The sequence below is a fragment of the Rhinatrema bivittatum genome, chromosome 1, assembly GCF_901001135.1.
Source record: "Rhinatrema bivittatum chromosome 1, aRhiBiv1.1, whole genome shotgun sequence".
NCBI lineage: Eukaryota > Metazoa > Chordata > Amphibia > Gymnophiona > Rhinatrematidae > Rhinatrema > Rhinatrema bivittatum.
Window position 1 is genome coordinate 760,354,802 of NC_042615.1, and position 23,263 is coordinate 760,378,064.

General features: G+C 45.2%; 1 protein-coding gene across 1 annotated transcript in view; it reads left to right on the forward strand.

Annotated features, from left to right (window-relative positions):
* The window catches only part of ZFR (zinc finger RNA binding protein), a 312,134-nt gene that overhangs the window by 100,137 nt on the left and 188,734 nt on the right, over positions 1–23,263 (forward strand). The window contains 2 exon segments of the mRNA XM_029579284.1: positions 7,177–7,424; positions 22,635–22,838. Of these exon segments, the coding sequence (XP_029435144.1) occupies positions 7,177–7,424; positions 22,635–22,838 (452 nt within the window).

The following is a 23,263-nucleotide window of genomic DNA, read 5'->3' on the forward strand; positions in this document are numbered from 1 at the left end:
AGTATTTCTATTTTTTTTTTCAATTTGTTTTTATTGTGAACAAATCATTACAATAAAACAAATAGCAAGCAGCTCAAAGAGAGGAAGTTTACATTAACAGTAGCCTGGGTGGGATAACCCACCCTCCCTCCCACCTTTAAGAGTTTACAAAACACAAAAATTTCCACAACATAAGAGAACACAGTGTCAAACCCATAAGGTTAATCAATAACATATGAGGCAGCCATGTTCCCAAAAGAATAATTAGCAACAGAAGTATTAGCTGCATTCCCACATTTACCAGAAAAGGGACATTAAAACAAATACCAAAAAAAACTTCACTCCCTCGCCCCTCACCAAGGTAAATGAAAACATACTCTTAGACTCTATGCCAAAACAGAGTCCTTTTGTTTTTCTCTCCAAGTAACGTAAGGTATCCATATTTTATCAGACTTAGTGATAGAATTTTGTTGTATAGCAGAGATCCTGGATAACCTATAACATTTGTGAAGACACATGAGAACAGAATTTAGAGCGGGTGCCAGCTTACTTTTCCAGGAGACTGCAATATCAGATCTTATTCCCAGGAATATTTGCAAACAAACAGGGTCATTTATCAAATAGCGTTATGGCGTTTCCGCATGCATTGTGGCGTTTTTGCATGCATTAAAGGTGCTTAACGCATGCGATAGCACCATAACGTATGGTGCGATGCAAATCAGAAAAAGAGGAGGAGTTAGGGGCGGGAGTGGGCTGGGTTCACCGTTTTGCGAAGCCCTATCGCACAGCTTTAACGCTGATTTTAGCTACACCCTTTTCAGTAGCGTTAAGCCGTGCGATAGGTTGCGTTAAGGCTTTATTGCATGTCGCAATGTATTCTCAAATACCGGTTTTAGTAATTTTGAAGCTCCCGGAGCACCAGCCTAGCTATCATGGCTGTCTTAGAGAGAGAGGGAGACTAGCCATAATGCCCTCACACTAGATAGGTATTTATATCTCTATGGGAGGCCCACCTAGTAACTCGAGGTGAGGTTTAGGTATTAGTGTAGGGGTTAGGGGCCACTTTGACCTTCAAAGTGAGACGTACAAACAGAACAGTGCTCTCTTGTGAAGATTTGATGACCTTCGGAGTGAGGAAACTCACTCAGATTTGTGCAATGTTCTCTCAACCTAGCTTACATTATGAAAAAGATATGTGAGAGAGAAATATTGTCTTGAACCCACTAATTTATTTCGCCATTGAGTCCAAACCCTCAAACTATTGGCTAAAGTAGGAGGTAAATCGACAACATGCCTCCAAGTATGTCTAGGTCTAGGTTGATACATGAGCACTTGAAATGCATTTTCTCATGTATTTCCTGTAATGTATAATTTCTACCTACAACGTTTCCTTTCATTATACACCCTATTCCTCAATCATTATGTAAGTCACCATGTACAATGTAAATTACCTAGATACCTAGTAAGTTACCTAGTTACCATGTAAGTTGCCATGTTATAATGTAAGTTACCTAGTTTCAATGTAAAATAAGCAGTCCTCCTGCCTTATTAGTTTATTGTTCCATGTGAACCGATATGATATCTCGATCGAATGTCGGTATATAAAAACAGTTAAATAAATAAATAAAATAAATAAATAGGCATTAATACCCAACAGATATTGCTCATATTGGATCCACTGCTTTAAGGGAGGTTTCCTGTACCATTCTAAGATTACTCTCAGTTGAACAGGAGCATAATAGCAAATCAAATTAGGCACCTCCAGACCTCCCTTTGTTAGGTTGGAACATAACTATTCTGGGGGTCCTAGGAGGCCTGCATTGCCAGATGAAATAAAATCCTTTTCTGCCAAGATTTCAATGTTGCGGAGGGAATAGCTATAGGAAGTGTCATGAACAGGTAGAGAAATCTGAGCAACATTCAGTTTTGCAATAGTAATTCTCAACCAGGAGAACCTTCCTCTTTCCCATTTATCCAAATCCTTTAATATGGACTTGAGCAGACACATTAATTTAAATAAACCCTCTACTTTAGTGCTTTTGTAAACCCCCAATATTTAATTCATTGTTTGGCCCACTTAAATACACATTTACCTTTTAGATGTGCAATATCCTGATCTGGAACAGATATATTCAAAATCTCAAACTTAACCAAATTAACTTTAAATCCCAAGACTGCACTGAAATGTTCCATTTCATGCACTATCCACTCCAAGGATAGTGCAAAATGTCGGCAAACAGAGACAATTTAAAATGAGCATCGCTAAACTGCATTCCCACGATATCCATAGTTTCTCTCACCCTAATAGCAAAAGGTTCCAGGAATAAGGCAAACAGGAGTGGAGAGAGTGGACACACCTGTCTATTGCCCCTGCCCACCTCAAAACTCTGACCATAGCCTTCAATGACCTTTAATGCAGGCACAGGGTGCTTCATATAACTTTTCACCCACTTCTTAAAATGGGCACCAAAGTGCACTCTCTTCATCGTTTTGAACAAAAAAGGCAATACACCGTGTGAAATGTCTTTTCAGCATCCAAAGCTAAGAAAAGTGAGAGTATCTGTTCTTTTTTTTTTTAACCAACAATCTTGCAAACATGTTCTGCAGCTATTCTGTTAGGTATAAAGCCAACCTGATCAGAGTTCACCAGGGAAGAGATCATATAATTCAAACGTTCAGCTAAAATTCGTGCCATAATCTTAAAATCTAAATTGAGTGAAATGGGCCTGTAAGACCCGCAAAGAGTTGCATCCCTCCCAGTCTTTGCAAGCAGTTATGCCTGCCAAATTGCTTCCGTCCACAAAGGAGCCTCCATCCCTTATAAAATTAAACATTGTTGCTAGAGGTGCAGCCAGGATAGAAGAGAATCTCTTATAATAGCAAGCCAAAAATCCATCAGCGCCCGGGGATTTAACTATCTTAGTGCTTAATAACTTGTAAAACTTCAGCGGTGGTAACAGCTCTATCTAGATATATTTGATAATCTTGGGAGATAGTTGGCAAGAGCAGCGAATCTAAATAATTATCAGTAGCCAACTCTGAAATTGCAGCATCCCTTCCATACAACTTGCAATAAAATTGGGAAAAACTTTGATATCAGAGGAAGTCATTAGCACTGCTCCATCAGGTGATCTGAGTTTGACTACAATGCTTTGAACCATTAAGGACTTTAATCTATAGGCTAAATACCTCCCCGCCTTGTTTCCCCCTTCAAAATAAGTTCATTGGGCCTTTTCCAATTGATGAGCAATGGTTTTTGAGTCAAGTAAACTAAGCTTTTTCCTGGCCTCATCCAGTTTTTTGGCGACCTGAGGAGAGAGTAGTCCTATGCATATAGGATAAGGTATCAGTTTTCTCCAGGATATTTCTCTTGATCTTTTTTCCTGATTTATATATGTAGCTTGAGAAATCTATCTACCCTGAATCATTGCTTTAGATCACTCACAAACCACAGCGGGAGACAGTCTCCTGATTATTAAATCTAAAATATTCCTGATGACACACATACGCAATCCCACAGAAGACTCATCTCTCAATACACTGTCGTTTAAATGCCAAAAACGTCTCCCAGAGTTGAAATTAGTGAGTTGTAAATTAAACCACACATGGGCATGATCCGACCAAGTAATGTCAGATATCCCCACAGACGAGATCCTGTTTACTAGCGCTTTGTAAGGAAAAAATGAATATGAGAGTATGAGCTTTCAGGGCCCTCAAGCCTTTGTTCAGGTGCAGTCAGCTGCTACCCCTGCCCAGTCTGAGCCCCAGCTGTGAAGGCCTCGCCCTCTTAGTCCTGTCAGCATGCTTCATGACATGCCTCACCAAGAGTATCTCTGATAAGGGACTCAGACCACGGTCGACGAAGGGAGATGCAGATTCATTGGAGGACGGGGAAATCCCTCCAGGCCTGGAGCCATACCGGACCATGCTTTGATTTTTCCACAGATGAATTACCGGCCCTGGTCTCCCAGACCCTGAAAACTCTGAGTTCCTAGCACGGACCCTGTGTTGGAACCAAAGAAGAGTCCCATCCTGGTGTGTCTACGGAAAGCCTCTTGCGATTTCCCAATGCTGGAAGCCATCCAGGAGTTGATTTGACCTGGAATGGGAAGTCCCGGAAGCCAGTTTCAAAGGAGGGTCGGGCCTTGGAGGCCTTTGTACCCTCTGGACCCAGCAGCTAAAGAACACCTGCATTTCCTGAAAGTAGGCACCTTGAAGGAGTGGCCTTGAAGGAGTGGCCTTGAAGGATAGTCATGATAGGCAGCTGGTATCCATTCTTAAGCAAGCTTTTGACGTAACAGCAATGACACTGCAGATCACTTCCTGTCATTTCAGACATCTAGGCCCTTGGAAAGGTCTCAGTCCTTTCAGAGCCAACAATCAAAATGAGGAACAGGTTCGGGCTCAGGTTCGACCCAAACTTCCCAGTGAAGTTTGGCAGACCCATCCATGGGACGAGGGGTGTGAGGGGGCCAGACTATCCCTCTTCTATCAGCAGTGGGTTGAGATCGTGTCGGACGAATGGGTACTGGACATCATACAAGAAGGATATGCTCTGGAATTTCGCAGCATCCCTCAGGACATGTTCATGATGTCACCTTGCCACTCCCAGCACAAAAAACTAGCAGTGGAATCCATGTTGATAAGGCTTCTTGGTCTGAGGGCTATAACCCCGGTACCTACACCCTGAGTAAATGTGGCATTATTCCATCTATTTCATCGAACCCAAGAAGGAGTGTTCATCCCGACACATCCTGGATCTCAAGAGCATCAAGTCATCTGCGGATAATTCACTTCCGCATGGAAACTTTTCGCTCCGTCATAATGGCCATATAACTGGGAGAGTTCTTAACCTCCCTGGACCTCTCGGAAGCCTACCTTCATATCCCAATCCATCAAGACCACCAGCATTTCCTACACTTTGCGGGACTTGGACTGCCGTTATCAGTTCCAGTTGTTGCCTTTCGGCCTGGCAACTACTCCCCAGAATATTCTCCAAAATTATGGTAGTCATGATGGCAGCACTGAGGAAAGAAGGGATCCTGGTACACCCTTACTTAGTTGGCCGAAGTCGTTGGAAGAGAGCCTCCAGGTGACCAGAAAGGTCAGGTCCCTCCTACATTAACTCGGTTGGGACGTGAACATGGACAAGAGCAGCCTCAAGCCCTCCCAGTCTTAGAGTATCTGGGAGTCTGGTTCAACACCAAGTGGGGCAAGGTCTTCCTCCCTCCCTCCCTCTCTCCCTCCAGGATAAGAAAACTGATGTACCAAGTGCATTGGTTGATGAACACAATGCACCCCAGGGTGTGGAGCTATCTCCAGGTCCTCGGCTTGATGGTGTCATCTGTGGGCGAGGGCACACATGCGGTCACTCCAACGCTCTCTGCTGACACGTTGGAACCCACTGTCTCAAGACTATTCAATCCATCTCCACCTACCGATGGAAGTATGTTCTCTGCTCCAGTGGTAGCTACAGGAAGCTCACCAAAGCAAGTGTGTAAGCCTATCCCCACCGAATTGGATCACCCTCATGACTGATGCAAGCCTCCAAGGGTGGGGAACTCACTGTCAGGAACTGACAACCCAGGGGCGATGGACTGAGAGGCGCACTGGAACATAAATCGAATGGAAGCATAGGCAGTCAGATTAGCATGCCTGCAGTTCAGCCTCAAGCTCCAGGGACAGGCAATCAACATGACGTTGGAACATGCAACAATGGTAGCCTACATCAACCGCTAGGGAGGCACCAAAAGCCACCTGACCTCCCCTGTACAGGAGAGAATCTTCTTGAGGAAAAGGTCAAGGATGCAGTAGCTCAATTGAAGGATCACCATGAAACCCCAGTGCTTTCGACCTGCCATCCTCTGTCAGGAAGTCTTCCCGACCAATTTCCAGGAAGTCCTATTGGTAATGGAAGCATTATTGCCCCGCCTCCTGGACTCACATGCCCTGTGCTAGTTTCAGGGGCCACTCCCATCAACAGCAAAATTCTAGACCCCAGTTGGCCCCCCAACTGGCCCCAGCTATGTGGTTTTGACTGGAGGCAAGGAAGCATGAGTCAATGTGTCGTACCCCTGGCATCCGATCCTCCAGTGAGAGGCAGACTTATTTGCTGGTCTATCATTACCTCGGATTGATGAGTCCTCACCATAGTTCGTTAGGGGTATCGACTAAATTTCAGAGAAATCCCAGAGGACTCTCCCCCATGTTCATTGTGGGGTTCATCTGCCCAGCAGGATATACTTCTGCAAGAGCTCTCCATCCTCCTGATGGCGAGAGCAGTAGAACCCATTCCCTGTCATTAGCAGGGTTGAGGATTTTATTCAAGGTATTTCCTGATACCAAAGAGAACCGGAGACTTGCACCCAATTCTCTTATCTCAGGGCATTGAACAAATTCCTCCAAAGAGAAGTTCAACATGGTTTCTCTGGGCACTCTAATCCCCCCCTACTTTGGAAGGGGGACTGGCTCTGCTCCCTTGACCTCAAGGATGCCTACGCACACATTGCCATCTTCTCCACACACACAGAACATATCTTTGCTTTGTGGTAGGGTGGGCTCACTACCAGTACAGAGTACTGCCATTTGATTTGGCCTCAGCCCTTTTGCGTCTTCACCAAGTGCATTGCAGTGGTGGCATTGCATTTCAGATGCTGTGCGGTGCACGTATTCCCTTATTTAGCTGACTGGCTGGTCAAAAGTGATTCCCGTGTGGGAGCGCTGAGCGCTTTGGCCCTCACCATGCGGGCGCTGTAATTTCTGGGTTTTGTTATCAACTACCTGAAGTTCCACCTCACTCTGTCCCCCCAGCTGGACTTCATAGGAGCCAGGCTGGACATGGCTCAAGCAAAGATGTTCTTGCCCCACGATTGGGCCCTTGCCCAATCAGTCAGTGCGTAAGTGCCCATTTATTGTTTCGCTTGTTGGGCCACATGGCAATATCTGTCCATGTTACCCCATTAGCCCATCTCTAAAGCTGGTGAAAAATTTCCTATTAGACTAATTTTGCTGTAGTATATGATGTAATGGTTAATGTTGGATTTTATGTACAATTAGTGTCAGTTGTGAGACAATAGAAGGATGTTAATTTGTAGCCCATTAATTTAGATCTGATAGATTGCATTGAGCTCCAAAGCATTTATTTGGCAAATATTTTTGCTGTTGTTACTGTGTAGTTTTGAATTTGTTTATCTTTAGGTGCCACTTATTCTGGATATGAAGCAGCAGTCTACTCAGCTGCTTCATCTTACTACCAACAGCAGCAGCAGCAACAGAAGCAAGCAGCCGCGGCGGCAGCTGCTGCTGCTGCAACTGCTGCCTGGACAGGGTCCACCTTCACTAAAAAAACACCATTCCAGAACAAGCAACTGAAGCCAAAACAGCCTCCCAAACCACCCCAGATCCACTACTGTGATGTCTGCAAGATCAGCTGTGCTGGGCCTCAGGTGCGTGTGTGGTATGCTAGCAGTATTGGTCTGAGCCACCTCTTGTATTGATTAGTAGGTCTTAGTTTTTTTTTTTTTTTTTGTTTAATGTGCAAGATATTAAACTATTGATGGCAGTTGCACAAACATTTAGAGCTTTTTCATCTTCCACTAAACCTTCAAACTACAAACAACAAATTGTATAGATGTTGTATTAACCTGTTTTATGCTTCAGTGTTCCTCTGATTTCTGCAGGCCTCCTTCCCTCTGCCTTGTTAAAACAAAGTGATTTCTCCCATTTGGTATCCTTCTGTGATTCCTACAGAGGCAAGAAAGTCAAACATTAAATTCCATTCCCAGTGTTTGTCCTTGCTGGTCAACTCTCAGATTTCTGTAATTAATATTAGAGACCATAGTCATGCCCTTAAAGTGTTGCCCTTAAATTGCCATAAAAATGTATTTAATATGTTTAGCTCACCCCTTTTCATTGGTAGCTCAAGGCACTTTTCAGTGGGATATAGTAGATATTTCTCTGACTCCAGAGGCTTATAATCTAAGGAGGGTCATTCACTAAGCCACAATAAGGCAAGAAAAATAGTTTATTACATGACATATCCAGATCATAACAGTAGTGGCAATATCGTGAAATTTTGTTTAAAAATCCTCCCCATATTGAAATTAGCTGCTTTGAATGTATTTGCATGCATAAAATGTACTATATGCAAAGCAACTAATGCATAGGTAATCCTGCACTAATAATGCGGCTTGCCATAACCTCATTTGCTGATAATTTTTTGCCAGTAGCATTGGGACATTAACGAAGATTCTGAATCTCCCATGCTGAAATTAAAGTGCAAAATGCCCCCCATCAATGTGCCAAAATTGTCTCCAGGATCTCTGCAGACCCCCTCTCTCCCACCACCTGTCGAGGCAGCCCTACATTAAAAAAGAAAAATAAAAGCATTTAATGCTATGTGGCTATGCTCTGCCCCTTCCCAAAATCCTTTACAAAACAAAAAAAAACTTGAGGGCTTCCTACCCTCCCAGAACCCCCCATATTTTATTACAAGTCCCTGGTGTCTATTGGCTCCCCCCCCCCCTCCCCCCCCATACACTTATATAAACTCCCTGGTGTCTATTGTGGCCTGGAGCATCCACCCTAGGCCTCAGGCTGGTCAATGCCATCTTTCAAAATGTCGACTGACCTTTTTCCCATCACATGATAGGAGCAAAGGTTGTTGGGTGTCATTCCCTGTACGTACCCAGATCAGTCCAGACTCCTGGTTTTGCCTCCTCTCCAGCAGATGGAGAGACAGACATTTTCAGAAGCAATGGCATATAACTTGGTGTACCGCCTCAGTATTTCTGTCTCCAGCAGATAGAGGAGATGCAAAACCTGCCATTCTGAACTTCTTAGAGTAAAAAACAAAAATAAAAAAAATTTTTAGGACAGGATTTCCCTCCAAGGAGGGTTGGCAGGTCTTGGTGGGACCATCCTTCCTAGTACCAGGGCCAGACGAGCAGGGACTGGTCACCCAAATTTGCTCCAGTTTCCCAAGCTAGAAGTTGAAAGCTGGTGGTCCATTCCCTCACCTTCCAGGTCTCAAAAGAACGAACCTTTGCCAAGGCTCCAGATAAAGCTGCCTTTTTCTTTTTCTCTTTATATTTTGTTGTGCTTGTAAAGTTTATTTAAAATAAAGTAGAGGGGGTGTCCTTTTCAGGCTTCGGACAGTGCTCTGCCTAGCCTTGCTGCTGCGCCAGCGGTGCAGGGAGGCAGCTCCAGGATCTCCTCTCCGTTTCTTTGTTCTGTGGCTCCCAGAGGTCTTTTTTCCTTCCCCCCCCCCCCCCCCCCCGTGTGGCTGTCCCCCCCCCCCCACATGGTTGTGCACACTGCCGACATGCCGAAGGAGCTTTGCTCCGTGTGTGATCGCATATCCTCACGTTTATCATGAGACACTCGCTGTTTCTGGTGCCTCTCTGCAGGGGAAGGCAATTCCGGCAGGACAGCAGCAGTTTCTTCGCGGCAGTGCTGGCTCGGGGGGGGGGGGGGTGGCTCGGGGGGGGGGGGGGTTTGAAGGAGGCCCGGAGTGGGGCCTGCGATCTGTTCCTGCTGAGCGCGGGAACGGTGGCCATTTTGGACACTTTAGCTACAAAGTCTAAGGCTGCAGCAAGGGGAGGGGATCTCCTACCCTCACCACCTTCCCCGCAGAGAGCAATCGGGGGAAGGATTGACTGCCTTTTCTCTGGAATTTGTGCTTTTAATGCATGCAGCTTTTCTGGCCTGCCAGGATGTGAGGCGACCTTCTCGTGAGAGTAAGGCAGCTCTGTCCCCACTCTGGTAAGGGGCCCAAGTCCTCACGCTCCTCTGTGGCTACCAGAGTCCGGAGGATTCGTGGTCCCTCGGGGGCTCTGAAGAAGGGGTCCTCGGAGGAGTCCCAACTGGCTCACTGGGGGATGTCATCCCAGATGCGGAGCTGAATCATGACCCGCACGATGCGTCAGTTTTCTGATGGGGACGATCCTCATGTGCTGCACCTTTTTCAGAGGGATAAGTTGGGTCTCCTGATTCTAGCTGTCCTGGCGGAGTTGGGTATTCCAGCACCTCAAGAGGACCCCCCAACCATGAGGATGTGGACCTGGTCATGGGCTTACGGGCTCCAGCTAAGACCTTCCCTTTTCACAAGTCAGTGAAGCAGTTGATGGTCAGGGAGTGGGATACTCCGGAGACTGGCCTTAAGGTGAGCCGAACTATGGACAAGTTGTATCCTTTACCCGAGGACACTCTGGAGCTCCTGCGGGTGCTGAAGGTGGATGCGTCCGTTTCCGCTGTTACCAAGGAAGTGACCATACCCATAGTGGGACCCACGGCTCTGAAGGATTTACAGGGCAAGAAACTGGATGTACCCTCGAGGATCTTTGAGGTCTGAGCTTTAGACATCCAGACCGCTGTCTGCAGTAGTTTTATGCTCAGACTTCCTTGAGATGGGTGCAGCAACTTCAGGAGGGTAGAACCTTGTTGTTCTCTGAGGCCCAGCACGCAGAGCATCTTGAGGCAGCGGTTGCTTATGGCGCCAATGCTGTCTATGATCTTCTTCGTACTTCGTCAAGAACGTTAGTCAGCTGTCTCTGCTAGGAGACTCCTTTGGTTTGAAAATTGGTCAGCTGTTTCCTTTAAGGCTCAGCTAGGGGCTCTTCCATTTAAGGGCAAGCTCCTTTATGGGGAAGATCTCGAGCAGCTCATAAAACTCTTGGGTGAAAACAAAGTTCACAAGTTGCTGGAGGATAAGCCCAAGGGGGTCAGAGAGCCAACTACACCATGCTCACATTTTCGGAGCCATCTGCATTTTCACCAGAGTAAAGCCCTGGCCTGAACCAGTCGTTTCGGGCCCGTAAAGCAGGCAGGGACTTCTCCGGCCAGGGCTGTGGCATCACCAAGGCTACCTAGTGAAACAAGGCTGGCTCACTCTTCGGTCCCAAGGACAGGCGGTCATCTCTTGCACTTTTACGAGAAATGGGGCAAAATAACATTGGACCAGTGGACTTTAACCTCATCATAGGATGAGGTTATGCTTTAGAATTTGCTTGGCCACTCAGAAGTCTTCTGTGGTCCCCTTGTGGCATCGCTGGCAAGGAGTTGATGGTGTGGCAAACTCTTGAGCGTCTGCGTCTTTTAGGGGCCATAGTTCCTGTCTCTCCGCTTGAGAAAGGCCAGAGCCGTTATTCCATCTATTTTGTGGTTCCCGAAAAGGGAGGACACCTTTTGCCCAATTCTGGATCTAAAAAAAGGTAAACATGGCTCAAAAAACCACGTTTTCGAATGGAAACTTTGCGGTCCGTCATCGTGGCAGTTCGAACAGGGGAATTCCTGGTGTCCTTGGATCTGATGGGAGGCCTACCTACACATTGGGATCCACCTGGAACATCAGAGGTTTCTCAGGTTCATGATAGCAGGAGAAAATTTTCAATTTTGCGCCCATCCATTCGGCTTAGCGACAGCTCCACAGACTTTCCCCAAGGTGATGGTAGCAGCAGTGACGGCTCTCAGGAGAGAGGGGGTTCTGGTGCACCCTTACCTGGATGATTGGCTGATTCGAGTGAAGTTGCAGGACCTATGCAGTCAAGCAGTGGAGAAGGTGATGTGCCGTTTGCAATCTGTAGGTTGGGTGGTGAACCTTTCCAAGAGTCATCTTCTCCCCTTGCAAATTCTGGATTTTCTGGGAACACATTTCGATACTTGAGCCGGGAAGGTTTTTATCCCAGAGGAGCACTTTCTCAAGTTACATTCTCAGGTTTGGCATCTTTTGCAGTCCCAGGTGCCCAGAGTCTGGGATTACTTGCAGGTCCATAGCTCCACGGGTGTTCACGCATGATACCTCTTCAGCAGGCGTTATTGTCCCTTGGAATCCAGTCTCGGAGCAGTTTCATCTTCTCCCTCTTACCGACTCTGCACTGTCCAGTCTCTTGGTGGCTTTCACCCAGTCATCTGCGCCGTGGAGTGGACTTGGAGATTCCACGCTGGACAGTCGTGACGATGGATGCCAGTCTCTTCGGATGGGGAGCAGTGTGTCAATCCCAGTCAGTCCAAGGGCAGTGGTCACTGCAGGAAGCATCGTGGTCCATCAATCGCCTCGAGACATGGGCAGAGCGTTTGGCTTCCCAGGATTTCTTACCTCGTGCTCAGTTGCTCGGTCAAGGTCCTGTCTGACAATGCAACCACAGTAGCCTATATCAACCACGAAGGGGGGGAACAAGAGTCTAGCAGTGGCTCGAGAAGCAGCACAGTTAATCTCTTGGGCAGAACAGCACCTATCTCAGATAGCGGGGTCTAACAGTATGCAAGCCGGTTTCCTCCACCATCAGCGGTTGGACCCCTCAGAGTGGGAGCTCTCGGATGAAGCGATGAGGCTCATACAAAGAATGGGGGGTTCCCACATGGATTAATGGCAACTCAGAGGAACACCAAAGCCCCTTGCTTCTTCAGTTGCAGACGAGAGCAAGGAGCAAAAGAGGTCGATGCCCTGGTTCTTCTGTGGCCAACCAATGTTCTCATCTGTGTTTCTGCCATTGCCCCTGGTGGGCAGGCTACTCAGAAGGATAGAGATCCTGGTAGCTCCAGGGTGGCCGCGGTGGCCTTGGTTTGCAGATTTTTTTTTTTAATTTTATAATTTTTTATTGCTGTAATAACGAAAAACAATAATGTACAGGAGATGTAAACAAAGCAACCAACAGTAGAACAACTAAGATATGCAATACAGCAAGATATCGTTTAAGATAATACAAACCCATAGTCCCCCCCCCCCCACCCCCTCATGCCAGTCATAAACTAGAAGTATGCAAGTCATTGTGTACCAACCCTCCATACATTGCTAACAAAGAAGCAGTGGTCAATGCTAAGTATTGAAAGAGTTCGATTATCTGATCGTGAAAATGAGAGGTCTCCAGGCAATGTAAGGCTCCCACACTAGATTAAATTTGGAAAGGCGGTGATATTTCAGTGCCGTAAGGCGGTAGAGAGTGCAAGTCCCATCCAGGCGTGTTAGAAGCTCTTCTGAGGTAGGAGGTTGCGGATGTTTCCATCGGTATGCAATTTCCATCTTTGCAGCCGTGCAGACTTGTTGCGCTAAAATTTGTGCAGATGCTGAGATTGAGTCATTGCAGAGGAATAATAGCGCCTGTTCTTTAATAAGAGTAAAGGTGATCTGCAGTAATTCAGACAACAGATTGGAGACATAGGACCAAAATGGTTTAATAAAAACACAGATCCACCACATGTGAATAAAAGTACCAGGTTGACGGCAGTTGCGCCAGCAGTGAGGATCCGCCCTTGGATACCAATGATGTAGTTTGGTTGGCGTTAAATGCCATCTGTACAACGTCTTATAATTAGCTTCAATAATTCGGGTGGAAATGTTGCCGTGGGAGACTGTGGAAAAGATAGTGGACTATTCCTCCTCCAAAATAGATCGCTGGACGTCTAGTTCCCAGGCAAGCATATGAGCATGTTTCTTAAATGGACGAGATGCCAAGACCTGGTAGAGCTTGGAGACACCCCTTGAGGACGCGCAGTATCCTTCGAATAGGGATCGTGTGGGGGACAGGTGGCCCTTGGCTTGAATATGCAGCAAAAAGTGGCGTAGCTGCATGTAGGAAAGAAATTTTGTAGATGGAAGTTGATAATACGCTTGAAGTGCTGAGAAAGGGAGTAAAGATCCCTGCGGCATGATATGAGATATACAATTAATACCTTTGGATTTCCAGAGGGTATAAGCAAGGGCGGGAAGACCTGCAGGGAACAGGATGTTATGGAATAAAAAAGTCAGTGTGAAGTAGTCGTAATTTCTCACCAGTTTGTGTTTCCACTGTTTCCACACGTTGTAGGTGTGCCGGGTGACAGGATAATATTTGCCCTCCAAGTTGTGTCCGGTTGCCGGATAAGTGATGCTAAAGGTGCGGGTTTCAACCATTCCTGTTCCAAGGCTACCCAAGGTTTTACATCCCTGGAGCAATGCCAGTCTAGGATAGGACGTAGCTGGGCTGCTGCAAAATACCAGATCAAGTTAGGTAGGCCCAGGCCCCCTTCCATCTTTGATTGGTAGAGAATTTCTTGTGCCACTCTTGGCGGGCGATGACGCCATAGGAAACTGAGTAGTTTTCTTTGCCATTGCAGCAGCGTTGCACGATGAACCATCACTGGTAGCGTCTGGAAAAGATAGAGGAATCTGGGAAGCAAGTTCATCTTAAGGGTTGCCAAGCGCCCAAGCCATGTAAGAGGGAGAGAGTTCCATTTATCTAAGTCCAAATCAATTTTTTTTTAAGAAGGGGGATATAATTAAGCTGGAAGAGATCTGATATATTTTTACTTTATACTCCGAGATATTTGATTTTGGTTGAAGCCCATTTAAAGGCATGATCTTCCTTCAGTTTGGAAACCTTATCTAGAGGGCACGATATATTCAAGATCTCGGACTTATCCCAATTTATTTTGAAACCGGATAAGGCACTAAAGTGTGCTAGATCTATCTCAATCATTGGGAGGGATGTCATAGGATTATCTACTCTAAATATGATATCGTCCGCGAACAGAGACATTTTGGATTCGCAGGAGTGGAAAGAAAAACCTTGTACCTTCGGATTGGTTCGGATAGTAATTGCTAGAGGTTCAAGAAAAATAGCAAATAGTAATGGTGACAAGGGGCACCCCTGTCTTGTGCCTTGCCGTACAGGAAAGGGGGTAATGTATCGTCCATTAATTTTTAGACTAGCCGAAGGTTTACAATAAAGGGCTGGTATCCAGTTGTGGAAGGAGGGACCGAACTCCATTGCCTGTAGGGTTTGAAATAAAAAGGGCCAGTGGACCATGTCTAAGGCCTTCTCCGCATCAGTGGCCAGGAGTAAATGTTCTGTCTGTTGATGAGCGGACCCCCATATGATGTTTATGATTTTGCGGACATTATCACTAGCCATACGGCCTGGTATGAAGCCAGCCTGGTCAGGATGAATAATATGAGCTGTGAAGCCATTCATCCTGTCAGCTAAAAGTTTAGCTAGAATTTTAAGATCTAAATTTATTAATGAAATTGGGCGATAAGACGCACAAAGAGCAGGATCCCCTGCCAGGTTTAGCTATAATGGTAATGCCCGCGGTATTGGAGTCTGGATGTAGTGTTCCTCCATCCTGTAAGTAATTGAAGTGACTTTGTAAATGTGGGACTAGAATATGACTAAAAGATTTATAGAATTTGGCTGTTAGACCATCGGGACCCGGAGTTTTCCCCACTTTGAGTGTTTTGATAACATTAATAATCTCGGGTGTTGTAATTTCCGCATTTAAACTATTCATTTCTGGTGTGAGACGGGGAAGAGCTTGTAAATATTGAGCTATGTCCGAGGTCCGAATATGGGATTCCGCCGAATATGTCTTGGTAAAATTTGAGGAATTGTTGCGTAATAGCCGAATTGATAGATTCGATTTGCCCCCTTCTCATTTTTAATTTTAAGAATATGATTCTGGAATGACTGTTTTTTTAATTGACGGGCTAAGACTCTGTCAGCTCTATTACCTCCCTCGATATGCGTTTGTCTGGAAAGATTTAAGGCATGTGTAATATGGTCCAATTTTAATCTGTGCAGATCATACCTTAGTTTAGTGAGTTGGGTCAAGGTCTGCTTAGAGCGGGTTTTGCTATGCTGATTCATAAGATCTGTGATCTTGGTTCTCAAATGGGTACAGGCTGTTTCTCTTTTCTTTTTAATAAAAGATGAATAGGAGATAAAATGGCCCCTAATATAGGATTTAAAACAGTCCCAGCATTAATGGCAAAATGGCAAAAACTGAGCCAGCATTAATGGCAAAAAAATCTTGAATGACCTGAGAGGAGGCCTGTATGAACAAGGGATCTTGCAGAATGGAGTCATTGAGTCTCCAGTATTTACTGCCATGATCTTTATTGGGTAATCTAAGTTGTAGGGAGACGGGTGCATGGTCCGACCAGGACACAATTCCTATCTCAGGCTTGCTAATCATATGAAAAAGATTTTTATCCACCATCAAGTAATCCATTCTCGAGTAGGAATCGTGTGGCTTGGAATAGGAGTAAGACCGTGAGTGCGGGAATGTGGCCCTCCAAGAATCCACTAGATTGTGTTCAGTCAAAAGATCCTTAAGAGATCTGGTATGCACCATGGCAGTATGGGAATGGCCCTTGGAGGTATCTATAGAAGGAGACATAGCAACATTGAAATCCCCACCCACAATCAGATGACCGGATGCATGCAAAGTGATAATATGGTTAGGGTGTCAAAAAAAAAACAAAAACCCAGCCTGTTCCCGATTAGGAGCATATACAGTAAGCAATGTGAAGTCAAGGTCAAACATTGTAATACGCATTAGAAGATATCGTCCCTGTGGGTCCGTAATACATTTTTTACATTCATAAACCATATGGGATGCAAACAATATGCCTACTCCTGCATACTTGGCATTTTTATTAGCTGCAGAAAAGTGCTGATGTTGAAATTTGACTGCATGAGAGATTCATATAGACATGTAAGGTGCGTCTCCTGCACAAACACAATATCTGGATTAGAGACAGTTAGCTCTCTGTAAGAGGGCACACTTTTGGGGAGTATTAAGACCTTTAGTATTTATGGATACTAAATTTAACCTAGCCATCCCTAAGATGTTAAATGTCTATAATAATATATAGCAAATATCTATATAGTGAGAGAATTTAAGAGTGTCTGGCTTGGTGATAGCAAATATACACGAGTATCAAAAGCCTGGAAATCATCATTGTGAATACATCATGAATAATATAGAATGAGAAGAAACAATTGACCTGCCATTAGCAAAAAATATGCAGCATGGAGGAGTAACGCTTCAATAACCAAATCATCAGAGAGATTAGCATATACCCTTGAAACACCCAAACATTCCATGGATCCCCTAGAACACTATCTGCCAAAACCTCCAGGCAGACAAACTCCCAACCCAGGTCGGGGTAGTGAGTGGTGTCACGCAGGGGGGAGATGATATACCACCCCCCACCCCCCCAGTCCACAGCATTGGTAAACAAAACTCATGAAAACAGTACAACTGCGTACTATAAACAAGACAGAACTTGGAATGGTAGCTAGTTAAATATAGATCCCTTGGCAGATCATATTTTAGTAATACCACAGCCTCTGGTTAGATAAAAAATCAGGTAGGGCCCTGGCTAGAAGAAGATCCCCCAGATTGCCTGCGGAGCCTGCTGGAGTGCTTTCCCACCCGCTGCCAGGCTGGATAAAGGGGGGCGAGCGGAAGAGGTTTCAGGGGGCTTCTGAGAGGACTGTGGAGCCACATAGCCCAAGCTCACAAGGCTAGGGGTGGCCTCTTCTAAGGTCAAATATTTGTGTGTGATGCCATCGAGGAAAAAAGATAGGCCGAATGGATGCAGCCACCGGTATTTGACAGACTTGCTGCGCAACAGTTGTAACTTCTCTGAATGATTGTCTGTTTTGAAGGGTCGCCAATGAGAGATCAGGGAAGATATAGTGTGGTTCTCCCAGGACCAAGCGTTTTTCTCCCGCGCTGCCGCTGCTATCCGTTCTTTGATTTTAAAATCAGAGAAGCAGACTTATCATGCGGTCAGTTGGGTTGGGGCGAACGCAGGGCTCTGTGCGCACGATCAAATAGGATCTCAGGAGGTACAAATTCCCCGGTCTTGTTTGTCTCCCGAAGCATAAAGAGGCAGAAATCTGACCAGTTCATGGCAGTCTTCAGATCCCGACGCCTCAGGGAATCCCCGAAAGCGAAGGTTGCTCCTGCGCGCCCTGTTTTCCAGGTCGGCAATCTTAGCTAGAAGTTGAGCAGAGTCAGCCCAGAGGGCATCGGAGGCATTCTTATTTGCAGTTATTTGCTCAGATTGACCCTCGATTCTAACATCCATATCATCCACTCTGTGCCTGAGAGACGTGAGGTCCTCTCGCATCTCCTCCATGTGCGCTAGCAGTTCCTGCCGGTATGAACATAAGAAATTGCCATGCTGGGTCAGACCAAGGGTCCATCAAGCCCAGCATCCTGTTTCCAACAGAGGCCAAAACCAGGCCACAAGAACCTGGCAATTACCCAAACACTAAGAAGAACCAATGCTACTGATGCAATTAATAGCAGTGGCTATTCCCTAAGTATAATTGATTAATAGCCATTAATGGACTTCTCCTCCAAGAACTTATCCAAACCTTTTTTTGAACCCAGCTACACTAACTGCACTAATCACCTCCTCTGGCAACAAATTCCAGAGCTTTGTGTGTTGAGTGAAAAAGAATTTTCTCCGATTAGTCTTAAATGTGTTACTTGCTAACTTCATGGAATGCCCCCTAGTCCTTCTATTATTTGAAAGGGTAAATAACCGAGTCACATCTACTCGTTCAAGACCTCTCATGATCTTAAAGACCTCTATCATATCCCCCCTCAGCCGTGTCTTCTCCAAGCTGAACAGCCCTAACCTCTTCAGCCTTTCCTCATAGGGGAGCTGTTCCATCCCCTTTATCATTTGGTTGCCCTTCTCTGTACCTTCTCCATCGCAACTATATCTTTTTTGAGATGTGGCGACCAGAATTGTACACAGTATTCAAGGTGTGGTCTCACCATGGAGCGATACAGAGGCATTATGACATTTTCCGTTCTATTAACCATTCCCTTCCTAATAATTCGTAACATTCTATTTGCTTTTTTGACTGCTACAGCACACTGAGCCGACGATTTTAAAGTATTATCCACTATGATGCCTAGATCTTTTTCCTGGGTGGTAGCTCCTAATATGGAACCTAACATTGTGTAACTACAGCAAGGGTTATTTTTCCCTATATGCAACACCTTGCACTTGTCCACATTAAATTTTATCTGCCATTTGGATGCCCAATCTTCCAGTCTTGCAAGGTCCTCCTGTAATGTATCACAGTCTGCTTGTGATTTAACTGAATAATTTTGTATCCGCAAATTTGATAACCTCACTCGCTGTATTCCTTTCCAGATCATTTATATATATATATATATATATTGAAAGGCACCGGTCCAAGTACAGATCCCTGAGGCACTCCACTGTTTACCCTTTTCCACTGAGAAAATTGACCATTTAATCCTACTCTGTTTCCTGTCTTTTAACCAGTTTGTAATCCACGAAAGGACATCATCTCCTATCCCATGACTTTTTAGTTTTCGTAGAAGCCTGTCATGAGGGACTTTGTCAAACGCCTTCTGAAAATCCAAATACACTACATCTATCGGTTCACCTTTATCCACATGTTTATTAACCCCGTCAAAAAAATGAAGCAGATTTGTTAGGCAAGACTTCCCTTGGGTAAATCCATGTTGACTGTGTCCCATTAAATCATGTCTTTCTATATGCTCTTTGATTTTGATCTTGAGAATAGTTTCCACTATTTTTCCCGGCACTGAAGTCAGGCTCACTGGTCTATAGTTACCCGGATCACCCCTGGAGCCTTTTTTAAATATTGGGGTTACATTGGCCACCCCTCCAGTCTTCAGGTACAATGGATGATTTTAATGATAGGTTACAAATTTTAACTAAAAGATCAGAAATTTCATTTTTGAGTTCCTTCAGAACCCTAGGATGCATACCATCCGGTGATTTGCTACTCTTTAGTTTGTCAATCTGGCCTACTACATCTTCCAGGTTCACAGTGATTTTGTTCAGTTCGTCTGAGTCATCACCCCTGAAAACCATCTCTGGAACTGGTATCTCCCCAACATCCTAATTAGTAAACACAGAGGCAAAGAATTCATTTAGTCTTTCTGCAGTGCCTTATCTTCCCTAAGAGCCCCTTTAACCCCTCTGCCATCTAATGCTTTTATATGCGCCCGAAGCCCCGCAAACCAGTCTCTAAATTCACCCCGAGTCGGGTGATCGGATAGTGAGCCTTCAGGAGGATCTGAGGTATTTGCGAGTGGCTCCGGGAGTTCAGCGCCTCTGGGAGTTCTTGGCCTCCGTCAGCACCATCAAGAATGCCGCCCGGATCTTTGTTACCTTCTTTCTGGTAAGAGAAGCGCTGAAGATCCGGATTTTTTTTTCTTGCCTGCCATACTTTTCACCGACAGCAGACTCACAGAACCAAATAGGTGCCTTTAGTCGAGGGTAGGACGTGGATTTCTGTGGATTGGGCGGGGAGCAGCCGGAGCTCAAAAATCAAGCTTCCATCCCTTGGCGTGACGTCACACGCCCCCCCCCCCCCCCCCCCGGTTTGCAGATTTGATCAATCTAGTAGTGGCCGGCCTGCTGAGATTGGAACATCTTCAAACCTGCTTCGTCAAGGTCCCGTATCTTTCAATCAGGCGAATCACTTATGTTTAGTGGCTTGGCTTTTGAGAGGCAGCGTTTGAGGAAGAAGGGATACCCAGAGGATATCACCACCATTTTCCTGAGGCTCATAAGTCCTAAACCTCCTTGGCTTATGCTAGGTTATGGAGGGTTTTCAAGTCCTGGTGTACCCTCAAACAAATTGACCCTCAGTGCGCATAGTTGTCCCATATTTTGGCTTTCTTGCAGAATGGGTAGGTGAAGGGTCTCTACTACAGCTCTTTGTGAGTCCAAGTCTCCACCCTAGCCGGTTTTAGGGGCAAGGTATGATAAGCTGCTAGCGGCATACCCAGATGGGGAGCATTGTTTTAAGGGAGCGAAACATTTTGCATCCTCCTTCTCTAGCTATTTACCCGTCTTAGAACCTTAATTTAGTTCTTAGGGGTTTGTGTGCGGTGCTGTTTGAGCCTCTTCAGAGAGCTACCATTAAGGATTGCATGCTGAAGGTTGTCGTCTTGGTGGCTATCTCTTCGGCCAGAAGAGTGTTGGAGATCCAGGCATTATCCTGCAGGGAGCCTTTTTTGCAGATCTCAGATTCAGGAATTTCTTTGAGGATGGTTCCGTCTTTCCTCCCTAAGGTGGTGTCAGCGTTTCACTTGAATCAGTCAGTGGAGCTTCCAGCTTTTATGAACCTGGAGTCTGGTTCGACCCATGCCTCAGAGTTGAGGCGTTTGGATGTCAGATGGGCCTTGTTGCGATACTTGGAGGTGACCAACAGTTTTAGACTGTCTGAAAACCTCTTTGTCCTGTGCAGTGGTCCTAAGAAGAGTCAGAAAGTGTCGAAGGAGACTATTGTTTCTTGGTTGAAGGAGGCTATTGGAGAAGCTTATATTTGTCGCAGTTTTCCGATCCCGGAATGCTTGAGAGCTCATTTGACACTGTCCCAGGCTGCACCCTGGGCGGAGTGTCAGCTAGTTTCTCCTCAGGAGATTTGCCGTGCAGCAACTTGGAAGTCCTTGCATACCTTTGCCAGACACTATAGACTGGATGTCCATGCTCTGGAGGTTGTTGCCTTCAGAGAGTGTCCTTTGAGCAGGATTCTCCCAGTCTCACCCATGTTAAGGAAGATTGGTACATTCCAGGAGTCTGGAATGATCTGGGTATGTACAGGGAAAGGAAAATTGGTTCTTTCCTGCTAATTTTTGTTCCTATAGTACCACAGATCAGTACAGAGTCCCACCCAGCTCTGGGGAGTCTGCTCGTTCTCTCTGTCTGTCTGGTCGTTGGTTATCTGAAGAATTGGCACAGGCCTTTTTCTCTGCCTTTTGATTCTGTGTAATGGTTGGCAGTTTGTATTTTCTCCTTTCCTCTACTCATTTGAGGGATATTGTATTCTTAGTTTGTTTTGGAACTGTTCTTGTTTTGGTATCAGCTTTGGTACATAATAATACTCAGGGGGTGCAGGTGGTACACCAGGTTATATGCCGGTGCTTCTGAAAATTTCTCTGTCTCCATCTGCTGGAGGGGAGGCAAAATCCAGGAGTCTGGACTGAGCTGTGGTACTACAGGAACGAAAATTTGCAAGTTAAGAACCAATTTTCCTTTGAAAGATGGCATCGATCGGCCCGAAGCCTATGGGGCGTCCTGAGCCCTACTAGACACCAGGAATTTCATCTGGTATAGGGGGAAGAGATCCAAGGAGGTTGGCTAGGGTGGAAGGGCCACTTGGGGTCTTATTATAAAGTATAGGATGTGTGAGGGGTTTGAACAAGGGAAATATTTTTTTTGAAAGGGGAATGGTTTTGGGAAGAAGGTGGGGCTTTGCAGAGCAACATTTTTTTCCTTTTTTTTTTCTTTTTCTGTTTTTACTATGGGGCTGCTTTGACAGGTGGTTGGGGGGTGGGGTTCTGCACAGACCCCCAAAGGGGGTATTTCAGTAAGTTGAGAGAGGAGCATTTTGAATCTATGCTAGCACTTTCAGAAAATGGTGGCTCTGTGTATAGGAGGCCGCCATCATATGTTTTTGCCCTTTCCCCTCAATGTTTTTTCTCATGAAATTTTTCTGTGAGAAAACTACTGCAGGGAATCCACCACAATATTTTCTCATGGGAGGGGCTTAGTGAATGACCCTCTATGTTTGAGCCTTGCTCAAGGAGCTTTGTCAAGATTTAATCCTGGTTTCACTGGTTCTTATCCTGCTGTTGTAATCTTGAGGAGGCTACTCCACTTCAAACTCCACAGCCAAACTAACTGAGAAATTGGGAGGGTATACTTTATATTTTAGTCCATTCCTCAGAGAATCTGTTATGTTTTGAGGTTGCTTTTTTTTTTTGGCTTTATAAGTACCATTTTCTGTTATTAAAAAAAAATGCATATTTTTTGAGCAAATTTTAAAAACAATTGTAAAATGCATTGCTTTGCATCTTAATAGACATACAAAGAACATTTGGAAGGACAGAAGCACAAAAAGAAAGAGGCAGCTTTGAAGGCCTCTCAGAACACTACCACCAGCAGCAGCAGCAGTAGTGCTGCTGCCCGGGGCACTCAAAACCAGCTGCGCTGTGAGCTGTGCGATGTTTCCTGCACAGGGGCAGACGCGTATGCTGCTCACATTCGTGGTGCAAAGCACCAAAAGGTAAGGACATTCTGGCTGTTTTTAGCAAGAATCCTTTGTGTGTATTTCTTTGTATGCGACCCAGTCAAGTTCCTTAGCTGAATTGAAACCAAGGCTTGTATGCTTACCCTTATTTAAAAATATATATGCTGCATAATTAGCTAAAAACTACTTATCCTTTTACTTAATTTGTATTTAAATTCTTAAACATAGGACTTATCAATTACGCAGAAAGTTAGAAGAAATGGCATATCTGCCATCATCTGCTATGTTATGAAACCTTTAGGGTGGCAGTTGGTCATATTTCTGTAGCAAATTTTAAAATTCCAGAAAATGGTTGAAAATGTATTTTCTAATCTTTCTGCATTTTCCTTTTCCATCTTGATATTGTCTTCTTTTTTGCCTTTCTTTTGTCTCTTCAGTTAGTCTTTTTTTCTATTGAAACA